Genomic DNA, 26,278 nt, shown 5'->3' on the forward strand with positions numbered 1-26,278 from the left:
AGGCCCGGCGCAGGGGGGGCCCAGCCAGCCCCGAACGCGGCCCCAGGGTGGGGGAAAGTTTGGAGCCCTCCCCCGGTGCGTGGGGGCTCCGCCGCGCTCCGGCCGCGGTAGCTCCGGCGCTGCCATCGCGGGCGGCCGCCCCGCCGCGGCCAGCGCTGCCGCCGCCGCCGCCTCCTCCCCGGGCGCAGCCCCTGGCCCCGGCCCGCCCGCTGCCTCCCCGGCGCGAGGCTGAGCTGCCCTGCTTTTGGAGTCGCCGCCGTTTCCCCTCCCTTCCCCGGAACCCCCCCCTTTCCCTCCCTCCTCCTTCCCTCCCTCCCTCCTCCCTCCTCCTCCTCCTCCTCCAGCAGCCAAAGGGATTTTTTCCCCTTTCTTTTTTCTCTCTCTTTTTTTTTTTTCCTCTCTCCCCCCCCCCCCCCCCCCTTTCATTTTTTCTCCTCCTCCTCTTCCTCCCCGCCGCGGAGCCGGGCGCCAGCGTGAAGGATAAATAAAAAGCGAAGAGGAAGAGGCTGGGGAGGAGGAGGAGGAGGAAGAAGGGGGGGGAGGAAAGAAGAAGAAGAAAGCGAGCAAGAAAAGAAAGCGAGGAGCCAGGCGGCCAGCCCAGCCGCGCCGCTCCCGGCAGCCAGGGCAGGAGGCGGCGGCGGAGCGGGGCCGGCGGCCGGCGATGGATGACCAGCCGCGGCTGATGCACACGCACAGCGGGGTGGGGATGCCGGGGCACCCGGGCCTGTCCCAGCACATGCAGGATGGACCAGGCGGGGCGGAGGGGGAGGCAGGCAGGAAGCAGGACATCGGAGACATCTTACAGCAGATCATGACCATCACGGACCAGAGTTTGGACGAGGCGCAGGCCAGGTGAGAGCGGCGGGGAGCGGAGGGGGGGCAGGTGCTGGGAAGTTTCCCCCGCGCCCCGGCCCGGCCTTTGTTGTCCGGCGGGGGGAGCGCGCCCGGCCGCGGGAGCATCGGGGGACGGGGGTGCTGCTGCTCCTGCTGCGGAGAAATGTGGCGAGGGAGGACGGGGGAGAGAAAGGGGACCGGTTAATACCCCCTCCTCCCCGTTTATTATTTCCCATCTTTCTCCCACCTCCCAACTTCGGGGCGGTTTCGAGGGGTCGCCGCGCCCGCAGCCTCCCCCTGCCTCCATCCACAAACTGGGCCTGGCTTTTCCCAGCCTTTTTGGGGTGGGGGGGTTTAACTGCGGAGGGTGGTCATGGTTGGGGCTCCGCTCCGGGCTCCTCAGAAAGAGCCACCAAGTGCTGCCCCGCTTCTAGGACTGCTAATAATGTTCTTTCTTAGGCCCCTGTAGTGGTGTTATTTTTTCAGCGCGTTTCTGCGCCTTGAAGATGCTCATAGAAGCTCTGCCTTTTTTCTTTTTCCCCCCCTTAACTGCAGATGTATTTAAAAAGGAAAAAATAAGGCTGTAAGAGCCGGTATCTGAATTGCCCTGAGCTTCGGAGAGTGCAAACCTAATGCGCACCTTCAAAGGCACAACCAAAAGTTCGGGGAGGGGAGGAAAAAAAAAACCCTCAAATGAAGGAATTAGAACAAAAAAGTTGCCCTGAATTGCCTGGGTTACACTTGATATTTCTTCTGGGCTGCAAAGCTGCTTGGTGTGTTGTCCTTCCTCCTGATATTTATGCCCCGAGTTGAAGCAGATTGCTAGAATACATTGTTCCTGGAAAAACGCACCGCACAGCCCCAAAACTCGCTGAAGAACTTGCAGAAGGATAAAAGTACCCCAAACCTCAGTGTCCATCCTCCCTGCCTCCACAGCTTCTCTAGACCTCCTCCTTTCTAAAAATGCTTGTTGTAGGGTTGATCTTACTCATTTTCTTATGTTCTTGCAGGGGCAGATTAGCTGGGAGGAGGAGGAGGAGGAAATCATTCACTTTCTCCCCGGCCAGACCCGGGGCAGTGAGGGGCTCTTCCTTTGGAAAGTTGCAGGAATCGTGTGTGTTCCTGCCTGGATAATTTAGTGTAGTTAATCAAATCAATAAAACCAAAGCAGAACAGAGCTAGGAGAAGGCTTTATGGGTTTGCCTTGCTGGTCTATTTCAGCTGCTTCCTCACAGTGCATCTTTTTTTTAATTTTTTTTTTTGGTAAATTATTATTATTATTTTTAATTCTGAGCTGGCAAACATGCCGTATTTATCAATAACATTTGGCTTTGCATTTCCTCCTTCCCTCCTACTATTGCACGGTTGTTTTGCTGCCTTTTTTTTTTTTTGTTTGTTTGTTTTTTCTTCTTTGGTTATTTTTTTTCTAAATTAAGTTTTTGGAAGATGCAAAGTGCCAGCATTATTTGTAAGAGGGCCCTTACAGCGTATGTACGTGATTTGCGTATACCCAAATGTCTGCGCCCATCTGGGTGTGCTGATAAGGGAGCCCTGTGGTTCTTCTGCAAGGGTATATACCTTTGAGAGACTTCATCAGATATATAAATCTTTTTAACATGTTGTGGGTGGTGGGGTAAGTAGTGTGAATGTTTGCCAGATGTTCACATCATCTTTCGCGTGTAATTTTGGTTGGTAAACAGAAATCCCCGTAACCGGCGCCGGATAGCAACAGCCCTGTATGCAACTGAACCCTTGGCTAAATCACCCCATGGCTCAGGAGAAAAAATTGAATCATGCTGTTTCTTTGCCTCGGTGGGCGCGTGGTGGGTTTTAAAACCAGCCAGTTAAAGCGCCCCCTCCCCAAAGTCTCTCCTCAAAACCCACGGGAGAACGGTCAGCTCTGGAATAACAGCAGCCGAAAGGAGCAGCGTTGAACAGCATTCCCTCCCCTTCCCAGAAGCAGCCGGCTGTGATTTTTTAATGTGTTTACTGTCCCTATTGTAAAGAATTAAATTTTAACACCTGCAAATAAGCTGCATGTAAGTAGCATGAAGGCAGAGGAATGGAGTTCTCTCTCCATGTGTCTTCCTGTGCTCCACTTTGGGCGCTGAAATTCCCTGAATTGACAGCTCTAAGCAGGGGATGTTTCCAGCACTGGGGCAAGGAGGAGTTTATTTCCCCCCTGCCTCACAAATAAAGCACATGGCCTGGTGTAATGTTGGAGGTGGAGGACAGGGAGAGCCCAGTGCTGGGTATTGAACAAGGCAGTTGATCTGAGCTTGGCTCCCACAAGCTGCTGGCTGTGCCGTGGAGCATCACCTGCCTCACGCCGGCCGTGGAGCTGCTCGGTGGCAAAGGCGCTTTTCATTCCTAAACTGGTGACATTGACCTCTCCTGCCTTGGGTAGGTGGCTGTTGGCAGCACTGGGGGCTCAAACCTGCCCTCCCAACACCAGCCAGCCTGAATTTGGAAAGTTGCTCCTCGTGATGACATCCTGAGCTCACCCTCCCCTCTTTTCTTTTCTCTCCAGGAAACATGCTTTAAACTGCCACAGGATGAAGCCGGCGCTTTTTAATGTCTTGTGTGAAATCAAAGAAAAAACAGGTAGGACATCAATGCTGTTGGTTTTGCATTGTTTTTCTTTTTGTTCTTTGGGGATTTTATTCCCCAAATTTGTGTCCCCCCTACCCCAGTCCAGCACTATTTAAGTGGGGAGAAATAACGCGTTGGTATTTAATGCTTCTGGCAGTGGACTTGCATGATGTGGTTTGTGTCTAGAAGAGAAAATATCGTGGTTTAATTTCTATTGTATGGCCTTTCTTTATTTATTGCTTTTTCTGGGGAGGAAAAAAAAAAATCAGCCCCCTTCCAATTTGTGTCTTGCTCAAGTTTCTTCTTTAAGACACAGCACTGCTTAAAAAACAACAAAAAAAATCTGAATGCAGAGTGGGTGTGTGGGAAATAATCCCAACAAAATGAAACTGTGCGGTTTTATTACCATTAGTATTCGGGTAAACACAAAGGTTTCTTACTTTTTTTTTTTAAATAAAGAGTTAAAATGCTCTTGTCTGCCAATCATCCAGGCTAGCTCATGTAAGAGCGAGTTGTCAGTTGCCTTTAGTGAAAGCAATATATTAGATTGTTAGTTACTTTAGGGTACTGTTGTTTTATGGCATGGGGTGTTCTCAGGCTTCTTTAGAAGCTAATGGCATGAGAGCGTTGGTTCTGCTGTTTCCCACTTTCCAGACCTCCTACCATGTACTAACACACTTATAACACATCCCAGGGGGGCATTTAAATTTTAAAAGCAACAATTAAAAAATAGCAGTCATCAATCAAGGGTGATCTTAAACAACAGATGCTCAGGGAAGGACATTTAGCAACATGCACCACTTATTTATGTATTTGTTGGAATTTCTTTTTTTTTTTTTTAATATAAATGTAAAAAAAAAAAAAAGTGGGGTGAATGATGGAACTTTGGGGGTGGTTAATCTGTCCTCTTGGCTTTCTGAGCTGACCAGAGTTGATCTGTGGGCTTTCCCAAGCCGCCGTAGCTGCCTTGTTTTAGCACGCTGCAAAGTACTTGACTTTTCCCCCCCTTCCCCCCTCTTTACAACAAGGACTGAAACAGTCAATAATTCATATCTAAGCCATATAAGCAAGGGCATGACATGAATGAAAGTGACAATAAATATGATTGCACACCCAGTTGATATACATTGATAGTTACACATAAAAGGGGAGCAGCTTTCAGAAACCTGAACTGGGTCTTTTATTTTTTTTTTCCCTGTTCTTAAATATATATATCTAAAACCTCCCAGCATGAGCAGCTGATTGAAAATACAATTACTTGACTCCTGCAATATATATAAAATGACTAAGAGGGCCCTTTGTTAAGCGTTGTTTGTGCAGCGTGTAGCCCAGACAAAGCACCTACCGATGGCATTCGGCTCTCCCGAGTCCTCCCGGCTGCGGGGCCGCCTCTGACCTTCCCGAGGAGTCCTTCCCTACAGACTTCCCATAAGAACCAGCAGTGGGTTTGCTATGGGAACCTCCAAACTCTTCTTATGCTGTAATGTGAGAGAGTCTACGTAGAGAGAAAGGTTTGGGATTTTATAGCGCTCCCCCGCGTGCCTCCGCAAAAAAAGGGAGCCACCAAGTTCCTTTCCCTCTTCTCTCTTTCTGCTTTAATTTTGTGTGAGCCAAGGAGCCTTTGCCTGTCTCTTCCCTAAGTGTGTTTGATGCTGTATTTGATGCTCCATATGTTGCCTGTGCAGGGACGCTTTTTGGCAGAGTAACTGTTTAATCCCAGCTCAGCTTCTCTATCAGCGCAGTGGCAAAGTTAGGGAACAAGGAATCTGCTGGGACCAAACTTGGTGGGGAAAGCCAGGTGAGCTCAGGGATGCTGTGAGGTCCCAGTGAGCTGGAGAGGGATGAGGAGCTGTGCATAGCCACAGTGACAGGGTGTGATAATTCCTATCTGCGAAGGAAAATGGAAAGAGATGGTATAGGGCGAAGCATGCTGCTGGAAATAAGGATATTCAGGTGTGAACTGGGACTATTTTACATTTTTATAAATGTTGTTTGTTGGTGTTGTGCTTGGATTACTTGGTTTATGGGGCTGTGCTGTGGAGGTCTCCAAAGAGGTTGACTCGAGATGGCTTTTGGAGCGTTGTTTATCTACCCTTGGATATGTTTGCGGTGAATTCTTTCACTTTGCAAATTCAAAGACCTCCTCTCCTCTCCCCCCCATCTGCATCCCCAAAAGTCACACTTCATAAGAAAGCAAGCAGCCAGATGGTTTTGGTTTATTTTTATTATTTTTGTTTTAATCATTGCTTTGTGGGCCCAATGCTAGGAGGAAGTTTGCCTTGTTTTTTCTGGGGCCGAGGGTACTGCCTGCGTCTGTTTGCTTACCCCTTCCTTGCGGGCAGCGGCGTGAAAGTTGAGCCAACTTCTCGTTTCCCACTTTCCATTTAGCTTCCCAGATTTTTGCATGTGTGGCGTTTGAAATCCTGGTGATTGTTTGTGGTCACTGGTGGGTGTTTGAAAGTGCGTGCGTACATCTTCCCCCCGGCGTTATGATGTGCAGAAATGTGCGTTCGGTTACCCCGCTGCCTGATTTAAGTGACTCCAGAGCCTTACAGAGACTTTACCACCATCTCTCGCAACATTATGGCTACTATTTCATAGTGTTAACCTTGTCTTGAGCAAACCCAAAGTGTCCATAAAGTTCTTACAAAAATAGGTCATCTCTACTGGCCAAAGAGTCGCCTTTTGCATTTGGGCTCTTCAGTTTTTTTAAAGTATTTGTTATCACTTTTAAAAATTAAAATGATAAAAGACAACCCCCTGAGCTTTTATTTTTTTTTTTTGTCTGCAGACCTTTGTGGTGATATCTGTTTAAAAGTAATAAAAGTTGAGAGGTCTGATCCAGGCAGGAGTATGTAGGGGAAGGAAAAAAATTGCTGCTTAAATATACATCGAAGTTGTCGGCGTTCATTTGGTGTGTTTTCACTTGCTGTTGGTCGCTTTGTTGCGAGGGAAGGGGCAGGACTGCCTTCAAATGGCTGGCTGGCTGGCTTTTTGGAATAATAATTATGGAAATGGGAGGCATTGTTGTCCTAAATACAATTGATTCCTCCATCAATAGCGATTGAAATCGGAAATTGCATTCCTGATTTATAAAAAGTTTGAAGGCAGGGGTAGGGCCTCTGTCTTTATGGCTGTTTATTTTTTTTTTCCTCTTGTTTTTTTCCCCTTCTCTCTTGGTATGTTTTTTTTTTTAAGCTGTTCTCTGCATGAGCAGAATAGCTAAGCAGAAGAATCAGGCAAGACGTACGCAGACGTGGGGTCCTTGGATGGCAAACTGGAAAATATCTGCTGTCAAAATGCAGCAGCATCTATTTCAGCTGTGAGCCTTTCCCAACTCCCATCTCGTTCGGCAGGGACCGGTGGGGAGAGGCTGAGCACAGGATATATGACCATTTAATCTGATTCCTCCTCCTTAAGAGCTTTTCCCATCGTTTCACTTTCTCTGCTCATTTGGGGGAGGTGAGAGCATCGGGCAAATTCTACTTCTTAAGAAGATCCTGACTTTGCATTTGAAATCCCACCATTTTTATTTTCTTAGCCTCCTCTCCCTCCTGTGTTGAAGGAATTCGGGGTTAAAAGAAAAATGTACATAGCACCAATGGGGGGGGATTTACAAAGTGGAATATTTATAGACAGCACTGATTAGCCATGCAATTGTTGTTGAATAATGGGTTTGTTGTCTTTTTTTTTTTTTAATTTTAGAACATAATAGCTATATAAGGTGCCTCTTAGCTACCTTTCCCTGTGCATTATCTTCACCAAACTTAACTCAAATCAGATCTTTGGAGGAGGTAGGATTTTTCCCCTTCTTCTCTTCCTTAACACCCCTTTGTTCTCTCCAGCTCTGTGTTCAATTAACACCCCCATCGCAGAACTGTAGTCTTTTTTTTTTTTTTTAATGTCTGTTACTGTATTTCACTTCTGACACCTCTCTTATTATTCTTGCCTGCTATTTCTCTTTAATATAGCAATTATGATATGGGGTTTCTTTTTCTTCCTCCCTCCCTCCCCTCTTTTCCCCATGCCCCAAGTAAAACCCCACGAGGAGGAGCATGGGGAGAAGAGGGGCAGATGGAGTGTGTGCAGTGCTGGGGTTTTTGGGGTGTGGGGCAGAGCTTTAACAGGGCTACACTGGCAAGCCCAGTGCCCCTTGGCTCAAGCATTCCTCGCAGCAGGATGGGGCAGCTTGCTTTCCTTCCCCCCAGCCCTTCCCTAGGGTATCAAATCCTGCCCTCCTCCTTATCCTGCCTTTCCACTGAGGAGGTTTCCCAAGGCGCAGGAGAGAGTTCAAAACCCCGATTTGAATTTCAATGCAATTCTTGCACCTAAGGCATCATTCTGCTGCTTGGAAAGAAAGCTCATCAGGAAAGTGCTCAGTCCTCCAGCCCTGCAGGATCCGGGTCCTTGCTCAGCTTGCTCAGCTCTGGGCAGGTCCAGCCCTCGCCCGGCTGCTCTCCCTCCTGCCCTTCAAAAGGGAGGAAGCCTTTGCTTTGATATTTGTTATTACTGATTTTTTTTTTTTCCTTCCAATTGAAAGGCTTTGAAGGCAAAAGTGATGTTTCTCTCTCAGTGCCAGGCAGAGTCTGCAGGGTCCCTGGTGTGGCTGCCCTGGGGGGAAGTGAAACATTTTGGGAGAGCGGGGCCTCCAGCCCTATCCACATTGCCTGAGGAAGCCTTGCTATAACTCACAATTAAATTGCTTCCAGAAACCTGATGTCTTCAAGGGAAAGGAGGGGAGGGAGGGTGCAAGGGACTGGAAGATAGGGATGGTTTGGTAGACCTTGTCTTGGTGGAGGAGTGGCTACCTCTGGGACTGGAAACCAGCCATCCTGATGGGAGGTGGGACATGTCCCAGTAGGTCCTGGCAGCTGGAAGGAGCAGGGTCTTCAGGGCTGGACCTGTCCCTAAAACAGGTCAGATTTTTGGGCTTTTATCTTCCAGTATGGTGGTGTCCATCAGGGCTCTGTTGGGGATGGGCGGCTTTGGAGGAGCGTGCTTGCAGGCAGGCTTCTAGTTTTTACTTTTAATTTCATATTTTCTTCTTCTCCCCTGGTAGCATGTGGTAGGAGCTCTTTGAATGGAGCAGGCTTAATTAGTTTAATCAAAATTGGCCTCCTGCAATCCTCCAGGGGAGGAGGTGGGAAGAACAGGGCTGCCAGTGGGCTCTTCTTCCCACCTCCTCTCCCTCAGCCCTGCCGTCAAAGCAGAGAAACCAGGCCTTGCTCTGGCATAACATTCCTGCTCCTGAGGGTCTCCCCAAGGTTTGGGGTGTAAGGGAGCAAACCTGCTTGCTTTTTATTTCAAGCCATTGAATTGTTTTATAATGGGTGCCTGATGTTGAGCAAACTTTTTTGTGATTGCAGCAGAGCAGGAAGGTGCTCTTGGAGGGTCTGCAGTGTCCTGCTGCTCCCAGCCCTGTCTGGTTTTTCCTGGGAGATGGATGAGCCAGTCTTGCAGCTCTTGATCCCCATGCTCCCAAGTTTCCAAGCCTTTGCTTGCACTGGCCTCCCAGGTTTTGGGTGGCTTTGGGTCCAGGGAAGGAGGGTTCCTGGAAGCAGCCCACTCTTTGGGTAATTCCTGCTGACAGCACTGAACAAGGCACAGAGAAGAACAAATCTGTGTTCACTATTAATGCAAGCTGTAAAAATACCTGTATTAACCAGATGTGGGCATAAACAGCAGCTAACCAGAGCGTTCTCTTCCATAAATGTTGGGTGTTTTCCCTGCTACCACGGCTCTTTCTCCAGTCCATCTCCCCTCTGCATGATCCTGGCAGCAGTCAGTTTGTGGGTGAGTCCAGGGAAAGAGATCCTGTTATTGGGCCTTGTAACTCCAAATGAGAAATTCAGAAGATCTTTCAGGCCTAAATTTCTCCAGGGAAAAGTGGTTCAAGTTCCCTTATTTGAGACCTGCAGAGGGATTTCCTCCTTGGAGCGCTGAGTGTCTGCAAGCAGAGCTTTTCTAAATGCTCTCAAATGTGAGATTTATTCTTGTTAGCAGGACTCGTGCCGGCCCTGGGTTTGAGGGCAGCGGTTGTAAACAAAACACAGAGAAACTCTGAGACAATTTCATCATGGTTTGTTTTTTTTTTTTCCCCGTCACAAGGAAATTACTGCATGCAGCAATCCTTGAGGGGAGTAGGGTGGTGGTTTAAACATAAATGGGTTTGTTTGCAGTGAGATATAGTAGGCTGTGCTGCTGCTGGTGCTTCTGCTGAATCAGAGCTGTGGATTTTGGCAGGGAGAAGGGAGGAAGACAGGATTCCTCATCTGCCTTTGGTTCAGCACCTTATTCCCCAGTTCCTCCTTTAATCCTGGAACTGCTGCTTTCTCTGCTAATGAAGCTCTGCAGAGGGTTTCATGATCTCTTGGAAATGTGCTGAGAAGCATTTTACTGCTACCTTTTTTTTCCTTCTTGTGCTTGGAGTTGGGGTGCTTTGGGAGACAGGAGAGCCTGTCTTGTCTGCTCTGTGCACTACAGGGGTGGTTTGCAGTTGATGCAAGATATGAGGAGCCCAATAAGAGGAGGGGCTGAGTTTTCCCCTGAAGATGTGATATTATTTATTTTCCACCTTTTTATTATTTCTAATTTTTTTTCTTCCTGCTTTGCATTCCCATGGCAGTGAGTTTCTCTGGTAACATGTTTTGCTTTGGGAGTTGCTGTGGGGAAGGTGGGCTGCACAAAACTGGCTCCATGGCCCCCAGAGCAGGATGCCCACACTTTTGGGTTGAGTCTTCAGGCGTTTGGGTGCCGTGCAGGGAGAAGTGATGCTCCCTTGTGCTGCAGGGATGTGCCCTGATCAGTGCCTAGCACAGGGGGACTCCGTGCTGGGTCAGGGTTTGGAAGGAGGTAATGTGATTTACAGCAATGGATCTGGTTAATAATCTCCAGCAGCTTCTGTATACTCAGGGGCTGCTCGTATTCCCAGCCAGGTGTTTGCAGACCAGATCAATATGGCCCTATTTGCATGGGGCTGTCCTTAATCTAATAAACCAACCTCAGTCTGCATCCTTTGCTTCCCCCAAACATCCATCGGGTCCTGATCTGGCCAGTGTTCCCCATGGTGGGAGAAGGTGTTTCTGAGCACTGCCTGGCTCCTGGGCTGCCAGCCTGGGGTCACACGTGGCAGCCCAAGGCTGCACCCTCTGCCAGAGCCCAGGCTGTGTGAGCACCCGATTTTTGGGTGTGCATGGTGCTTTGCAGATGGAGCACCTCCCCAGTGTGCCCTTGAGGCATTGATATGGGGGCTTTTCTGTGAAATCCACGTTCCCTTTGGGGGGAGCATCTGCTGGGAACTCCCTTGGAAACCAAAGCTGATGGTTTTGTGGGCTGGGTGGTCGGCAGCTTCGGCTCAAAACTGCCTCGGAGGTGCTGCATCCCCCAGCGACTTAAATAATCCAGGGTGGCGGGTGCTATAGGGATAAATTACAGAAAGCTGTGGCCTGAGGAGGCTGTGGACTGAATACATTAGTGTGTGTTGTCAGGCCAGGCTCAGGAGGGACTCAGGTGATGCTTTCTCCCAGTGCTGGGAATTGCTTGGCCTGGAATTATTGATTTGCAACTGTGTCAAGTAAAAAAAAAAAAAAAAAAAAGGAATAATAATATCTCTTGGCCTTGCGTTTGTGAGCTGTGCCCCTGTATGTGTGCATGTATATTTTTTTTTTTTTTTTTTGAGCTGGAACAGAAAGCCACTTCTCCTGGCTCCTTTTCCTGGTGAGGAAGGCAAGGCAGCCAGGGAATGGGCAGCCCAGTGGAGGGTTTGGCTGCCAGGGAAGCCGTGCCTGCCGAGGAGCAGAGTGCTGCTGGTGATGCTCTGCATTTTGGGGAGCCACCACGGATAATAGAAATCCCCTGTGACACCTTGAGGGAGCCATACATTGTCACTATCCCCTCCCTTCCCAGCCTTTTATTTATAGGAGAAGCCTTACCCAAAATAGCTTTTTTGCTTGCCCTAAGCTGATGGGCTCTTTCCAGCCTCCTCCGCCCTTTTTTTTCCTTTAAATCTACTGATAAATGGAAAACCCTCGGAAGAGCCAGTGCTGTGAGGAGCTGCTCTAATCTAAAATGATAACTTTGCCATTTTACTTCAGCCTTGTTGAAAAACGAGCAGAGCTGCCTTTGCAAGTGGGATCAACCTGCTTAAATGCTGGTGCCTGGATTTTTGTTTCTCACCCAAGTAGAAGCCTGGAAACTCAGTTCATCGTTTCCACGTCCCATTTTTGGTTTCACACAACCTGGCTGGCCTGCCCATCCTCGTTACCAGAAGAGGAAAATCAAGTTTCTCTCCTGGTTGGATAACATTTTCAAATTCCAGAGTGATGTCGATTAGCAGAATTAGCAGTGGCAGGTTACCCAGCAAAAATACCCTTCCAGTTGTGAAGTGTTCCTTGCTGGTTGCTGCTTCTTTCCCAACTCCAGCGGTCCCGATCCCAGATATGTCTCCAGAGCATGGAGATTTTTCTTTCTTAACTCAGTGCAGTTGTTTCCTTTTGACATTTGATATTTACAAGGCTGGAGCCAAACTGAAAGTGAATCTGCCCATAACTCTACTAAATGTGCCTTTCTAATTTCAACATTAATGTTTCAAAACCCAAGCTCCTGGTGGGTGTACCTTAGCTTGTTTACACACATCTTTTTTTGATTTTTTTCCTTGTGCTGTGATTCTCTGGTGAAACATTAGGAATGATAAAATACTTGGAGCCTCTGCATGGATTGGTCTCTGGCTTTCAGCTGTAAATTTGGCTTTTAACCCCATAGTCTCTAATTTTAAAAGGCTGCAAGTGTTTTAGGTTAGTATTTTTATTTTGTTTGGGAGGAGCCTGCTTATATGCAAAATTATTATTGTAATATATGATTGATTACAATAATATTGCAAGAATTTTCAATAGTATGATTGATTGCAATATTGCAATAAATTGCAAAAATATTATTTCAAATACTGTGATAACATGATGAATTTGCAATACTCTGATTATTGCAAATCTCTAGACAAAAGGCTAGAGATTGCAGTTCACAGGGTAAAAGGAATTAGCTGGAAAGAGTTGTGGCTGTCAATCCTGACTTGGTAGCACAGGACACAGCCCTTCCCCCGGTAGGTTTAGTGTGGAGCTGGCGCTTTCCAGAAGAGTGCTTGTTCACATTTAGGGAAGTTACAGGCAGTGGGACACGCTGCATGGTTGGAAGTGTGTTTTGAGGGGTTTTTGAGCCTTTCTTTGAAGGGGTCACCTCTTTATTTCTGATACAGATTCACGAGGGTGCAGCGTGGTGCTGTGCGTGTGCCGCAGCGAGCGAGGAGCCGCTCCCGGAGCGGTTGCGTGTTTGGGGGGAGCAGGTGGCAGGAATGGTGTTTTCACTGAATGTATTATTCCCCCGGAAAATCCTGGCTGTTAGATCTGGTCAGCAGATGTGAAGTGTCGATCGCTATCGGCGGTGGGAAGGCACTTGCAATATACTTTGCTAATGGAGAAGAACCCGAGGAGCAATTCCCTGATTTACGCTTTCGGCGATGTGAAATGAAACCGTCTGAAGCGCTTTGCTCGGCGAGCTCGTAGCAGACCACTTCTTCCTCCCTACTTCATGCAGATTTTTCCAAAGAGGCTTTTTCTTGGCTCTCTTGCTGGGTGGACAGAGGTGGCTGGGAGGCATGGACCCCTTAAATGCATCTGGAGGCACAAAGCATCCAGCATGGGGGAGCAGGGAGCAAGCAGCGCCCGCTGTAGCTCACTCCAAAGCCCCGGTACAATTCTGTCCCCAAGTGGCTGAAAAGGTCATTTAGCGCAAGAGCAAACGTTTATTTTTTTTCATTCCCTCAAATAGTCAAATTAGCATCCCTCCTCTGCCACAGGAGCTGCTGGAGGGGGCATCCTGAGAGGGATTATAGGTAGGAGCGCCTGGGCCTGGGCTGTTCCTCTCCCGAAGGTCCCCGGCTGCTATTTGCACATCCCAGTGTCTGACTGCGGCTGGCATTTCCCCCGTTTGCTGGAATTTACTTTCTGCCTGGCGAGGGCATTGGGTAACATTTGCACACCTGGGCTGCTTAAGCTGCACAGGGGCTGGGGGGATGTGTTGGAGAAGGTCAGGGGTCTCTGCTTTCCTTACGGGCAGGAGGATGCAGGGAGAGCAGCTGCTGGTGCTGTGTCCTCTCCAGAGGCAGCAAGCAGCAGGGGAAAATGGTGTCGTGTAATGTCACAATATCTGTGCAACCATCTGGACCTGCTCTGATGTTGGGTGGCTGCAGGCTTGGCCCTGGCTCTAGGGAGCTCAGACCCTGCTGGGTTTGCTCTTGTGGATGGATTGGATGGGCAGTGGGTTTCTGGTTGGTTTCTATTGTGGTCGAGGGGGCTGTGCTTCCTTTTGGATAGGATTGCAGTGCATGTCTGGCAGGTGCACAGCCTGGGGTGGGAGTTTTCCATAGAAATAACTCTCTAATAAGCATCCAGGTCTAGAAAGTCATGGGATCCTCACCTGTGGGCTCTTGGGGATAAGGATGTGCAGCAGCACAATGGCTTGGCTGGAGGCTTAGACTATCCCAAGGGCAGACTGAAATTGTTTGCCGTGAAAAACTGACAAGTGGTATGGAAGGAGGTGAGGCACAGCAGAGCATGGTGGTAGGGGAAGTGTCCTTGGTCTTTCCATGTGTCCTGAGCCAGCGGTGAATCCACATGGGTAGAAGGGCAGGTTTTTATTTCCCTTTTTCTGGTGTTTTTGGCTAGGCCTTGCAGATGTCCTTCTGCACAGGCAGCATATCCAGGGCTCTGAGAGCCAGGAGCCAGGACAGAAAGTGAAGCCCATGGTGGCACAGTGCTCCCAGGCCCCTTTGGGAGCAGTGGGCACGGCTGGCAGAGCGTGCCAGTGCTGCGGGCAAGGGCAGCCCGTGGACCTGCTGCATCATCCTGGGCTGGGATTGGGAAAGGAGCTGTGCAATTAGGAGAGGTCCCTGTGGTTTGTGTTTGAAAGGAGCTCCATTAGGGTAATTTTTAAGCTGCTGTTTAATCAGAAGGCTGTCTGCTAATAGAGAGGAAAACGCTGGGTGGGTCTGTGCTTGTGCTGCATCCCCTCTTCCTGGTTCCTTTTTTTAATTGGTTTTGCTTCATCCTTTGGGAATGCTACCCCAGAGGCACCCAGGTGCTCATCAGCACCATTGGGTAGAGCTTTCCAAGGATTTCCTTGGCCTCTTGCCTATTGTGTGTAGTTGTATCCTGCTGCCTTCCTCTTGCTGCATCTCCTCCCTGTGCACAGGCACCAGTGCTGGGTCTGACCCTGGTCAGGGATTGCCCTTGCAGGTTCCTGAGGGAAGCCAGTCCTCATGGCTCCATGGAGGGCTCCTAAGAGTCAGCAAGGAGCATGGAGGAGACCTAAACAAAGAACAAATGAGAACCGTATAGAGACAAATGGGAATCAGATTTAGGAAGCAGACGAGACAACCCTTGGAAGGGGCAGGGGGGATGTTTGCTTTAATCACTCTCCTTGGGTTTCAAGCAATAATAAAGCAGATTTGTTTTCTTTTCCCTTCTTTTCCCCTGGCCCCACTTTTTCCCTCTGCTTCCTCTTCTCTTCTCAAAACAGCCCTGGATTCAGCAGCACCATCATCTCCTTCCCAAGCTCCCACTTTCTGCAAATTGGATTGCTGGCCAATCCAGTCAACATCCTGTCCATTTTTCCCTCTCCTTCTGTCTGGTTCACACTGGTGGGAACTTACTGCCTTGAGACAGGCTACCTTGGCTGAGCTGCTGGGTGCAGGTCCCTCCCACTGCCAGATGAACTTTTTGGACTTTCTGAAGCGAGCAGGAGAACAAACTCTTCCAAAAGGGCTGTGGTTTTCTGTGTGGAGTCGATCTGCCCTGGCACGCTCTGCTGTGTGCTTTAGAGGCAGTCCCCAGGGACTGGCTGTGCTTGGAGGAGATCAAAGTTTCTCCATCAGAGGTCTTGGGCAATGCCTCTGAGATGCTTGAGTGACCTCCTCACATGTGCTCCTCTGGGATGTGGTGGTAGCTGCAAGGGAGGATCCTGCTTTCCCAGCCTTCAGAGGCAGGTTGGTTCCCTGAGAAATGTGCTGCCTTCCCTGAGAAATGTGCTGCCTTGCCCTTTTTCTTCCATTTTCCCCTGGTCATTGTCTTGGTGCAGAGCTGGTGGATCTTGGGAGGGCCGGGGCCATGCGTAGCTGTGAGTCAGTGAAGCTGAGCCTTTGATCTGTTCCACTTGCTGGCTCTGGTGGTGAGTTATTACCTTCCCAAACAGAGAGGCCTGACTGGAGCTGGGATTAGAGATTGCTGTGACCATCTCTGCAGCTCTCCTGTGCTGGGCACCACAGAAGGGATGAGATTTTGCCCACCTTGAATGGAATGTGGGCCCTGTGCCTGCTTGGGGAGATCCCACCAGTGCCTTCTGCTGGGCTGCTGTGTTTGTTTTCCAGGTAGAGCTTTCTTGTGCAGAAGTGTTGTTCTATTTGCTGGTGTTTAGTTGAGAGACAAGGCATCCAGGGTGATCTCCAGCATGTTCCAGTATATTGCTTTCAAGTGCTCTCCTGGGTTTTGTAACCCACATAGCCTCTGTCTTATGTATCCTCATCATGGAGAGAACATTCACCCAGTCTGCTGGGATTTCCAGGGAAGGCTGGTGGTGAACAGTGTATCCCTCAGATTCCCAACTGCTTTGCCTCTGGCAGAGACTTCCAAGGTGGCAGAGCTGCTGTTCCCAGCCAGCCTTGTGGGGCTGGGAGTCCCCTCTGGTGTGCAGTGGGTGATGCTGGTGCAGCGTGGTGGGGTGGTTTGATGGGACACCCTTCACCCCAGCGCTCAGCAGGTCTCTTGTGAGCGCTGCAGAGTTGCCTGTGCAGTTGGAATCATTTTCCTGCCTGGCTTGGCACACCTTGTGCCAAGGCTTTGCCGGTCAGTAATCCTCCACGGAGGCTGTGTCCCATCCCAGGGCAGGCACCTTGGTTGCTGGGCAGGAGCCATTCAGGAGAAGCTGTGTGGTGGCTCTGCTGCCCAGGAGGGGCTGATTTACCTAATACCTGCAAGAATACCACAGGGCTTTCCAGTTGCAAACTGGTTTGGCTTAGCCCTGAAAAGCAGAGTGAGGCAAAGGAGCCAAGTGTGCCCTGTGGTGGCTTTTTGAGGTCACCACGAGGGAAATCCCTTCTGCCCCAACACAGCCTGAACCTCCTCCCTTGCTCAGAGCAGCAGAAATCGTGGTTGTAAGCCTTCACCCTGGTACGTGACTGTGCTGTAGGCACTGTTCTCTCTCAGCTCCTCCGGGTGGGTGCCAGGGGAGCTCACGGGTGCTGTGGTGCCCTGGCCCTGGCTGCATCCCAAAACTCCCTGCCCTGCACTGTATTTCATCTTCCCATGCTTCCCAGAGAGGTCTGTGTGTGCAAAATACTTCATGTTGCTGCCAGCAAGCTTCCCTTTACCCGTGCCACGGTGGGGCTTTTTAAAAAATTTTATTTTATTAGGAAATTCCCATTTGGTTGCTTTAAAAAGCAAGCCCTTGTGGCTGGCCCCTGGCCCGCCGCTAACAGATTTGTTTGAGAAAAGGCTGCGTTGGCATCCTGCTTTATTGAACATGCCTCCTGGGAAGGCGCTTTGAATATCCTTCTGTCTCCTCGGAGCAGGGAGCTCTCAGGACTGCCTGCCGCCATGGGGATGGGGAATGCTCTCCTCTCCCTTTCCCTCCCACCCCTTCCCCTTGTTCAAGCCTCCCTTTTCTTTTTTTTTTTTTTTTTTTTTTGAGGAGAGAGAGCGCTGTGCACGGTGCGTCCCGCTCCATGCGGCTTTTCTCTTTCCCCACGGAGTTCATCCAAAGTTCGTATCCAGACGATGAACAAAGTAGCTCAGACCTTTTCCTGACTCCTCACCCTTTGTCCTCATCACTTAGTGACAGACAGGAATCAAATGCCACAGACAGGCTGACGGGACAGGGCTGTGTGAAAGTCCTTGGAGGAGGAGGAGTGGAGCAGTGCTGCCTGGATGGGGGACTCATGTTTAAACTCCTCTCCCCCTCCCTGGGGAAAGGCCACAGCTACTTTTACTTTGAAGGGCAGAGGGGAGGTGCAGTGTTTTTTATATAATTTTTTTTTTATTATTTTTTTTTTCTTCTGTCAGAAACCGGATAAATTTTTAGCCACAATAGACATAGGGAAGGAGGACCGGATGGAGTTAGGCTGAGTGTTTAGCACTGGGTGTGCCTCCCGTTGGGAGCAGGGGAAGGAAGGGGCTACAGGCCATTATGGAGCAGAGGGATGGAGGCTGCTGGCCTGCCTGCATCACCTCTCTGCCCTAGGAGCAGCCCTAGGGAGGAGGGGGTGCAGCCTGACTGTTCCTAAGGGCTGGCTGGATCTCCATTTCCCTGGCTATGGAGCTCTCCTCTGGGTGTGCTGGGTGGTACCCCCTGAGGGGGCAGAGAGCTGGGCTGGTGTAGCTGCCCGGGGTGGGCTTCTCCCTGCTGCCAGACCTGGGGTTCTGAGTGCTCTGAGGCTTGCTTTGGCCTGCCAGGAAGGGAAAGGAGCAATTTAGCCTGTTTGTTCATTAGCACTTGTCTAACTCATTCAGCTGTCAGGACTGGGATGACTCCTGATAGGTATTTATTCCTCTTCCAGATGTCCTCCCCAGACTTCACCTTTTTTTTTTTTTTTTTTTAATGAAAAATAATGACAAGTCTCACACAAGGAAAGGGTGGAAGCACCTCATGGCAGAGATTTTGTGGAGGCTTTTATGGAAGCTGGGTTGGCTGTAGCCCAGGTCTGGCAGAGTTTTGCAGGATAAGACTTTAAGGCATCCAGGGAGAGGAGGTCTCTACAAAAGGTGTGGTGACCCTTTGTTCAGGGGTGTTCCTTGTGAGGTGCTGAGATCCAGCAGATGTGCTGGTGCAGGGGCCACCCTCTTGTCAGGGAGATGTGAATGTCCCTTGCATAAACCAGCTGCATGGTATGAGGCACGAGTATGTCATTGGGAGGGAGAGGAAACACTGCTGTCAGAGAAGGACTTTGAAAGGACCATTTACATTTGGTCCTTAAATCCTGGGAAGTGCTGTGGGTGACAGGAAGTTCTCCTGAGTTCAGTTTGCATGTGGAGAGAGACTGCTCTTGGCTTACATGAGCAAGGTTAACCTTGCCTTCCTCTCTTGGCAGAGGAGAAACAAAACTGCTCAGCAAGCCCCAGGACTGTGTTCCTGTGCTCCCCAGGGAAGTGAGGCGACCACCTCCTTGCCCCAAGGCATAGCAGGCTGAGCCTTTATCCCAAGCCTGGCTGCAGCATTCCACATGCCTCTGGCTGCTCTCCTCAAGCCCACACTTGTGGGGGTCATCTTGGAGGCAGCAGGAAGGGGCCGGGGTGGTCCTGGGTTTGCCCTCTTTTGTTTGATGTTGCAGAGCTTGCTGATCTGGGTCCTGGCCAGCGAGGCTGACTCACAGGAATCCTCTCACGAGTCTCCTACACCCTCCATTACCTGATCCGAGTGCTTCCTGGCGTGAAGGGAGCTGTGCATTTGTGCAGCTCCTGTCTGCCTCAGGCTGCTGTGGGCAGGGACCACAGCCTGGCTGGCCCTGTCACCCTCTGCACTGCTCCCTCCCTCCCATCGGTGCTGACCATCTTCCTGACCCCGCAGACAGTCCCTAGGTGTCTTTAGAGAGGCATTTGCTCTGCTTGAGAGGTCAAAGGAAAGACCTGTTGCTCCTTTAGGAGAGGGGTGTGTGTGTGTGTGTGTGTGTGTGTGTGTGTGTGTGTGTGTGGAGTCCACACGTCTCTTAGTTGGTTTTTGTAGGGCTGCTGCTTTCCTGTTCATCAAGACAACAAGTTGGACTTAGAGGAGGATTGTAGCAATGAGGGAGATTTTAGTATCCACAGGCTCCTTCCAGCATGCCCTATCCCTGGTAAATGCCACTGGGTCAGCAGGAGGTGACCACAATCGAGTCAAAATTCCCACGTTTGGTGCTGCAAATGCTGCGGTCCCTGTTGAGCAGAGCTGGGTGTGAGACGCCTGCAAATCCCCTGCCTTGCAAGCTGGGCAGTCTGCTGGAGTTCCTGCCTTGCCAGTGGTGCTGTGAGGCTCTTTGCACGCAGCTTTACCTTCCCAGGGAAGCAGCTGGGACACGTTCCCATCTGAGGCTGTGCCCCTGTGAGCTGCTTGGGTTGGCAAAGCGCTGCTGTTGCGTCAGGCTGGGCTGTGCCCAGTGAGCTTCTCATGCCTGTGGCAGGAGCATCGCTCAAAATAGTCCCATCTTGTGGCTCCTCTGGGGGCTTGGGGAGGTCTGTGGCTTTGTGGCTTGTTTGCATGTGCTACACGTGAGTTTCTGTCCCCTGGGTCCTGCTGAGTTGCAAGATTTGGGTGTTAGGTGGCTTTGTGGCCTGTGGCTGCTAAGCTGTGTGTGATGTTGTGCAAGTGGTTTGCATCTCGTGTGAACTTTGCAGGCACTCCGTGGGGAGCTGGAGAGCAGGAAGGTGCTGGTTTGGGACAATCAGGGAGTCACATCCCCACTGAACTATGGAGCAAACCTCTCTATGGGTTCCAGGGGTCAGCCTGTCCAGGTTACAGTGGCAGGGAGGCATTTTTAGGGTCTTGCAAACCATGTCTAGAGACTCCCTGTTGTATGACAGGGGGACATTGAGGGACTTCATTTGACTGATCCCTCACAGAGAGGGGAGTCCTGGATGTCCCTGGTGCCAGAGGAGTGGGAGCAGGCCTGTGCAGGATTGGAGGAGGGAGAAGCAGTGCTCTCCCCTCTAGCAATGGGGTTATGCCAGTGGTGGGGTGCACTCCTCTAGGATGGTGGCTGAGGTTTAGGTCTCCCTTAGCCTGAGCTTCTTACTTGTGGGGCCTTGATGCAGCCTGTTGCTAAAAGAGGAGGGTGATGTCCTGAAAATGCCCTCCTAGCTGACTTAAGCATTGAGGTTTTATCACCTTTTCAGCAGAGCTGGAGTCCCACTGCTGGTGAAAATTAGCCACTTGTTCGCGTTTGCAGGCTCTCCCTTAGCCAGAATTCTGCGTGCATGGGCACAGAATGGGATGTGGGGTATTGCAGGGGAGCACTGCTGTGTGCCTCGATAGATTGCCCATCCCGGTGAGTGTGGCAGTGTCCCCCGAGGCGTGTGTGACGGGCTGCTGAGCCAGCCCCGAGCTGAGCTGCGCTGCCGTGTCCCCCTTGCCCGCTCTCTCCTCGCCTTTGTCAGGCGGCCAGGAGCCCGCAGCGCACAGCCAGCCTCCCTCCAGTGCCAGCCATGCCGTGCTCGGGTCCTGGCCCCACTCCTCGCCTCTGCCCCAGCATTTATCAGCAACCTCCCTTCCCTCCCAGCCGCCAAATTCTTTCTCCGTGCCGTCATCCTCCAGCCAGAAGCCGCCCCATCCCACTCTCTCTCTCCCCCCCTCCCTCCGAAACCAGCCCAGAACTGCTAGGCAAACATTTTGCCTGTTGTTATTACAGTATTCCCATCTGCATACTTAGTCATAAACCCCTTTTAATTGCAGCCTTTTTCTGGGGCGGGGTTAAGAGTTCAAACCCATCATTTTTCTTTTGGGGCTGGAGGCTCACAAAAGCAGCCCGTGGCGAGATTGTTCAGTAGGATGGGGCCGAGAGGGACGGGGGGAGGGGGCTGCACACAGCAGTACTGGCTCTGCAGCCCCTCATCCCCAGGGAAGGCTTTGGATGGGGTTTGTGTGGGGCTGGCTGGGACAGGGGGTGCTCTCTGCCAGCCCCTCCTTTTCCCCTTCCAGCAGCTCTGAGCCAGAGGTGGATGGGGCTGGCCCCTTGGTGGGGAGGCATCAAGTCATGCTGCGGCTGGTCCTGCTTCCTTTGCTGGAGAATGCCAAAAGGAGAGTTCCTGACTTTGCAGGGAGAGGAGCAGCCCTGGATATGTGCAAAGGTCTCCCCAGGAGAGGTCCCCAAGAGCAGCTCAGTGTTGCTGATCCTTTAGTTATCCCACAAAGATTCAGAAATCAATCAGGTCCAAATCATTCTGCCATGTTCTCATTCACCTCCACAGACACACAACACCTACAACCGCCAGGAAAAACCTAAATAAAATAGCTTTTCCTCTTTCCAGAGCAACAGGCAGTGGGTGATAGTTGTGAGCACCATATTTGGCCTCGCATTCAAAGATTAAATCCGAGGAGAGAGGTCTCTGAATGGGTTTTTTTTTGGTAGCAACTGAGGTAGGAGAGCTCAATGAGGAATGAAGACCTCGGCAGAGAGCAGTGAGGTGCTGGGAGCAGGTTAGCTTGAAAAGCATGATGGACTTCAGGAATTCTGATACAGGTCTGGAGGGGAAAAAATAGAGGAAGTTAATAATTAGCACTAAGAACTCGGACTCCCTTTGTCAGACTCCCTTTGCCCAGCTCTCCATGCCCTTCCTTGAAAAGGCTGTGCCCTCCACACTTGTGGTAGTGAGGGTCCTGCTGCACACCCTCTGGCTGTTGCTGTGCTCACCTCCCACCCTGTGCAGGCATCTCCAGGCTGGATGAGCCCAGATATCTCGTCACATCTCCCAAAAACCATTGGGATCCATTACTTGTGAGCCTACCTGGACTTAGCAGGTGGCTGTAGTAACAGTTCCCTATTGCCTGTGGGGTGTGGTTGCTTTTAATTCCCTCTGTGGCAAGGGTTCCTCGGTGCTGGCACTTCCCACCAGCCCAGTGCTACCCCATGGTGAGGAATTCCTGCCTTCCTTTTGCTTCCCTGTGGCCTGGGTGGTGTGGGGGAGGCAGAGAGCTCCTAAGGGCTGTGATTAATTCCTGTGCAAGGTTTGGTGCCTGCATCCTGCCCCTGGACTGGCTGCTGACCTGGGTCTGGAGGGAGGTAATCCCTCCTTCCTCTCGCCTGTTGCAGATACAACGCTGCATCTCTGTGGGATGGTTTATGGACCAGCTATTGCTTTGGGGCTTGAGAGGCATTGGCATCTCCCTGTCTTTGTCTCCCCTCCTCCAAATTAAAAGGTCTCAAGGAGGGAAAGAAATAAGAATGTGCATTTGGGTTGACAGAAATGTTGTACGAATTTGTGCAGCTCAATTTCCCAACATGTTTCAGTAAAGAAGAATCTCCTGCTTTGCTTTTGAGAAGCATTGAAAAAGATGGAGACGTCTCATGTTTATGTATTTGAAATTAGGCCTTTGCCTTATTAGAAGTATTTCTTTAAAAATTTGACTTCAGTTTTAAATTATAAATGCCTTTAATGACAAATGCAGCTGTCAAGTGGTAATGTTAAAAAAAAGTCTTGAAAAAACAGGTATTTGGGTAATTGTGTTGGAAAGTTACTCAAAGGCAGGGATGCAGAAACAATTTCCACTTCTCTCTGCATATCCCACCATTCCATCTGTGCTTGTTACCCCACATGGACTATGTGACAGTTTCTCATTGTAGTTTTCCTGCCCCTTCCACTGTTTTTCTTAGATGGATGGTTTTATCCATGACACTGTGGATATTGAACAGCTACAGGAAAATAATCTAAACAGTATGCTCTGATTTTTAGTGGATCAGATAGGAGCTTTCTTAAAAAGTCCTGTGATCTTGCAGCTGTACCCAGGTGGTAGATCCCTGGTAGGATGAGTGGTCCAAATTTGCATCTAAATTATCTTTACTGCTTGATCTCCTAAATTGCACTTCTAGGTGGAGAGATTTTAAGTTTTCTTCCCTACGTGGATGCTGAATGCTTATTAAGCTTCTCTAGAGGGAGGAAGCTCGTCACACGAGAAATTTGGTTTTAGCCCCCATTAATCTCGGAGGCATTCATTCTGCTGGCCTGAACACTCGGGTCTCTTGATGTGATAAGCCTCAGCATGTGTTAGATCTGCACTTTTCTCTTTGCAAGTGCAAGGGTGGAAGGGGAAAGGTCCCGCTGTGAGCCAGAGCAGCTTGTGAGCCTTTCCGCACGCCTGTGCCTGTGCGGGGAGCAGGAGGGGGGGCTGTGCCGGCTCCTTCCAGCTTCCAGCATGCCCAGGATTGTGTGCTCAGAGCACGGGGCTCTGCCTGCCTGCCCTCAGCGTGCCTAGCAAGCCACGGCTTGCAGGGCACGGCAGGTCCTGCACACAGCCTGCCTCGCTCGCTGCAGCCTCTCCCGGCTTCGGAGGGGAGCGGGCAGCTCACAGACACTCACCCCCTTCTCAGCCTTCCTTAAGGGGGGCTGCTCTTTCCCTGCTGCCACGTGGAGGTTTGGGAAGCAGCTTTCCTCTCCACAAGCAGTGCTGAGCTGCGCTGGCTGCTCGGAGTTGCCAGGGGAGAGGCTCTGCAAGGTGCAGGTGGCGTTTATCAGACCTGTTTAACAGGAAGCTTACGTCTCCAAAAAGGACTGGCTGGGCTGCCTGCTACGGGGCAGGAGAGCGGCTCAGCCCTTGTGCAGGAGCCAAAGGAGGTGTAGGTTTGGTTTCTGGGCATGCCGTGCTGCTGAGTGATGCTGGTCAGGTCACTGTGCTCCCCTGCTGGCCTGCCTGTGCGGCAGGGACATCTGTATCTGCAGATCCTAGGGCTCCTTGATCGATTACAGCAGCTCGGGTTGTTGCAGAGGAGGGAGCCCGCCTGTTGTCCTCTGCCTGCAGCCTTGCCTTGTGCAGAGAGGGATTTCTGGCAAGAGGGGAGCACTGCTGGAGTTGGTTTTGAGTTTTCTTCAGGGAAACAGAGACCACTGATCCCATTCCCCTCTTCCACATCTCCATCCTCAAGGTAGATACATCCAGAGGATTTGGATACTTGCAGGCATTGCTCCCTGCAGGTGCCAGCAGGGACATTGCAACACCGTGTCCTGCCTCCCACACAGAGCTGCTCCAGCAGGAGGGGAGCTGGTGTGTGGAAGGGCACTGGGGTTACGTGATCTGTGTTTGAAGATTTCATTAAATCAGGATTAATTTAGAGCTGTTTCTGTGTACAGTTTCACATTCCTCTGCAAACAGGCACCTTGCCTGTGCCAGGAATTGGAAACATGGAGTATGCATGCTCTTCTTCTTCCCATCTCCTTTTATTTGAAAATGAGAAGGCTTGTGAGATTCTTTTTTTTTCCCCACCCTGTGCTCACCTGTGCCTTTTGCCTTTCTGCTGCCCAGTGCCTTAATGCAGCTGAGGAAATGACGTGCCAGTAAATCCTGGGAGAGGTTGGCCCTGCCACGTGCCAGCCCCGGGACGTGGACGCGCCATCCTGGCTCCAGCTCCCTCCCCACCACGAGCACGTTTCCATCACTGCTCCTTCAAGCTCTCTCCCTCTCTCCTTAACGTGCTGCTTGTGTAATTGTTGGCTGTTTGTCCGCTAATGATTATAAATTAGCGGCCGAGTGTATAAAAAGTTAATGAAGTTCTGTTGGTGGAACCATTACGCCTTCCCAGGCTGGCACGTACAGGTCGGCCGAGCCGGTAAGAAAAGCCAGACACCGAGTCCGGCCTTTCAGGGGATCAGGTTTCAGCTCGCTTGCTCTTTCCTGCTGTGTTTTTTTTTCTTGCTGGATGGAGCCAAAGTTGAGCGCTGGGAATGCCAAAAAGGTGGCAGGTGATATTTTCTCTGCTGTGGAGTGCAAAGAATCACCACAGTGCTTGGATTCCTCCTGCCATCACTTATTTCCAGCCCTCTTGTTCCACTGTCCCAAGGGCACATCCTCTACTTGTGTCCTTCTGGCTATTTCAGGACAGGGGTCTGAGGATACCCTGGACTCCTCAGTTCTGGCCTATAGCACATGGGCTTTTTGGTTTGAACCCAAATATCTTAGACCCCTTCAGCTTCTGCTGCTTTGCTTCTTGAGCATCTAACCATGACCTGGCAGTAACAGCTTCTTCCATCACAGAGCTCATGTGCAAGGTGTAGGATGGGTGTTGGAGGAGATGGCATGACCATACAGGTATAAATCTACCTGCTATAAACCGCCCACCCCCTTAGTTTTTTTTTCCTCAACACTCAGAACTTGGCAGGACTTTAAGTGTGTGCCCTGGCATTTCTCTGGGTGGAGGCATAGGGCTTGCTAAAATGAGCCAAGTGGCTTTGGGAAAAAAATGCTGATAAAAAAAAGAAGGCGTCCTCCTTGCTGTGGTGAGATTTTTTTGGAGGTGTCTCTTGGGTTCTGGCACCCCTTCTCTGAAAGAGCTTTGGAAACTTGGCAGGAAGGCTGTCTTGTGTCATCCTCATGAAAATTCAGTTGAATTGGGAGCAGATACTCGTCTGCTCGCAGGTCTCCGAGGAGCCCGCACAACATTTTGGCAGCCAAACCCTGGAGAGTGGCTGCCAGCCCCCACGGAGCTGCAGGAGAGGGGTCCCCTCTGTCATTCCTCAGTGGAACTTCTGCTGAGCAGTGGCTGCTGTGGAGTGGGAACAGGGGGAAAATGCAGCTCTTGTAGCCCCTTGGAGACAGAGCAAGGTCTGCAGGGTCAGAGAGACTCTGGGATCCTGCAGTGGATGCATGATCTGTGGTGTGGCCATGCCATGTGGTGCCTGAGTGCCTTGGAGAAAGTGCCATCTTTTCTGCCAGACTCTGTTTTTTTCCCAGATGAGATGATCTGTGCTCTTGTGGTGCTCAAAGTGTGAACACCAGTCTCCTGGCCTTCTTCCAGGCTGAGTGATCGCTTTCAGCATCCCTTATTTTTCCCCTGCTGGGCTGTGCTCAGCAGGGCTGCTTCCCAGGCCTGGTGGCTTTCCCTCCTCCTTCTCCCAAGGAATGGAGAAGGTTGCAAGGGTGCTGGAAGGATGACAAGGAGGAGCATGAGCCTTGCCAGACCTCCAAGGGGTATTTTGGGGTGGGCTGGGAGCCACTGGCCAAGCTGCCAATGTGGATAGCCAGCACAGGGCTGGGGAGAAGCTCCTTGCTGTGAGCCCTTTGGCTTGGCTGGGGCTCGGATGGGCTCCTGGATTTTGGGAAGGACTCAGCGAACCTCTGTGTCCAGCTGCTGGCA

General features: G+C 50.7%; 1 protein-coding gene across 2 annotated transcripts in view; it reads left to right on the forward strand.

Annotated features, from left to right (window-relative positions):
* Positions 1–432: 432 nt before the first annotated feature.
* Positions 433–26,278, forward strand: part of PBX1 (PBX homeobox 1) — a 133,877-nt gene continuing 108,031 nt past the window's right edge. For both annotated transcript variants that reach the window (XM_066555214.1, XM_066555215.1), the window contains exons 1-2: positions 433–852; positions 3,365–3,438. In XM_066555214.1, coding sequence (XP_066411311.1) covers positions 662–852; positions 3,365–3,438 — 265 coding nt within the window. In that variant the 5' untranslated portion in view covers positions 433–661. The remainder of the gene's footprint in view (positions 853–3,364; positions 3,439–26,278) is intronic.

The sequence above is a fragment of the Molothrus aeneus genome, chromosome 9 (assembly GCF_037042795.1).
Source record: "Molothrus aeneus isolate 106 chromosome 9, BPBGC_Maene_1.0, whole genome shotgun sequence".
Classification (NCBI taxonomy): domain Eukaryota; kingdom Metazoa; phylum Chordata; class Aves; order Passeriformes; family Icteridae; genus Molothrus; species Molothrus aeneus.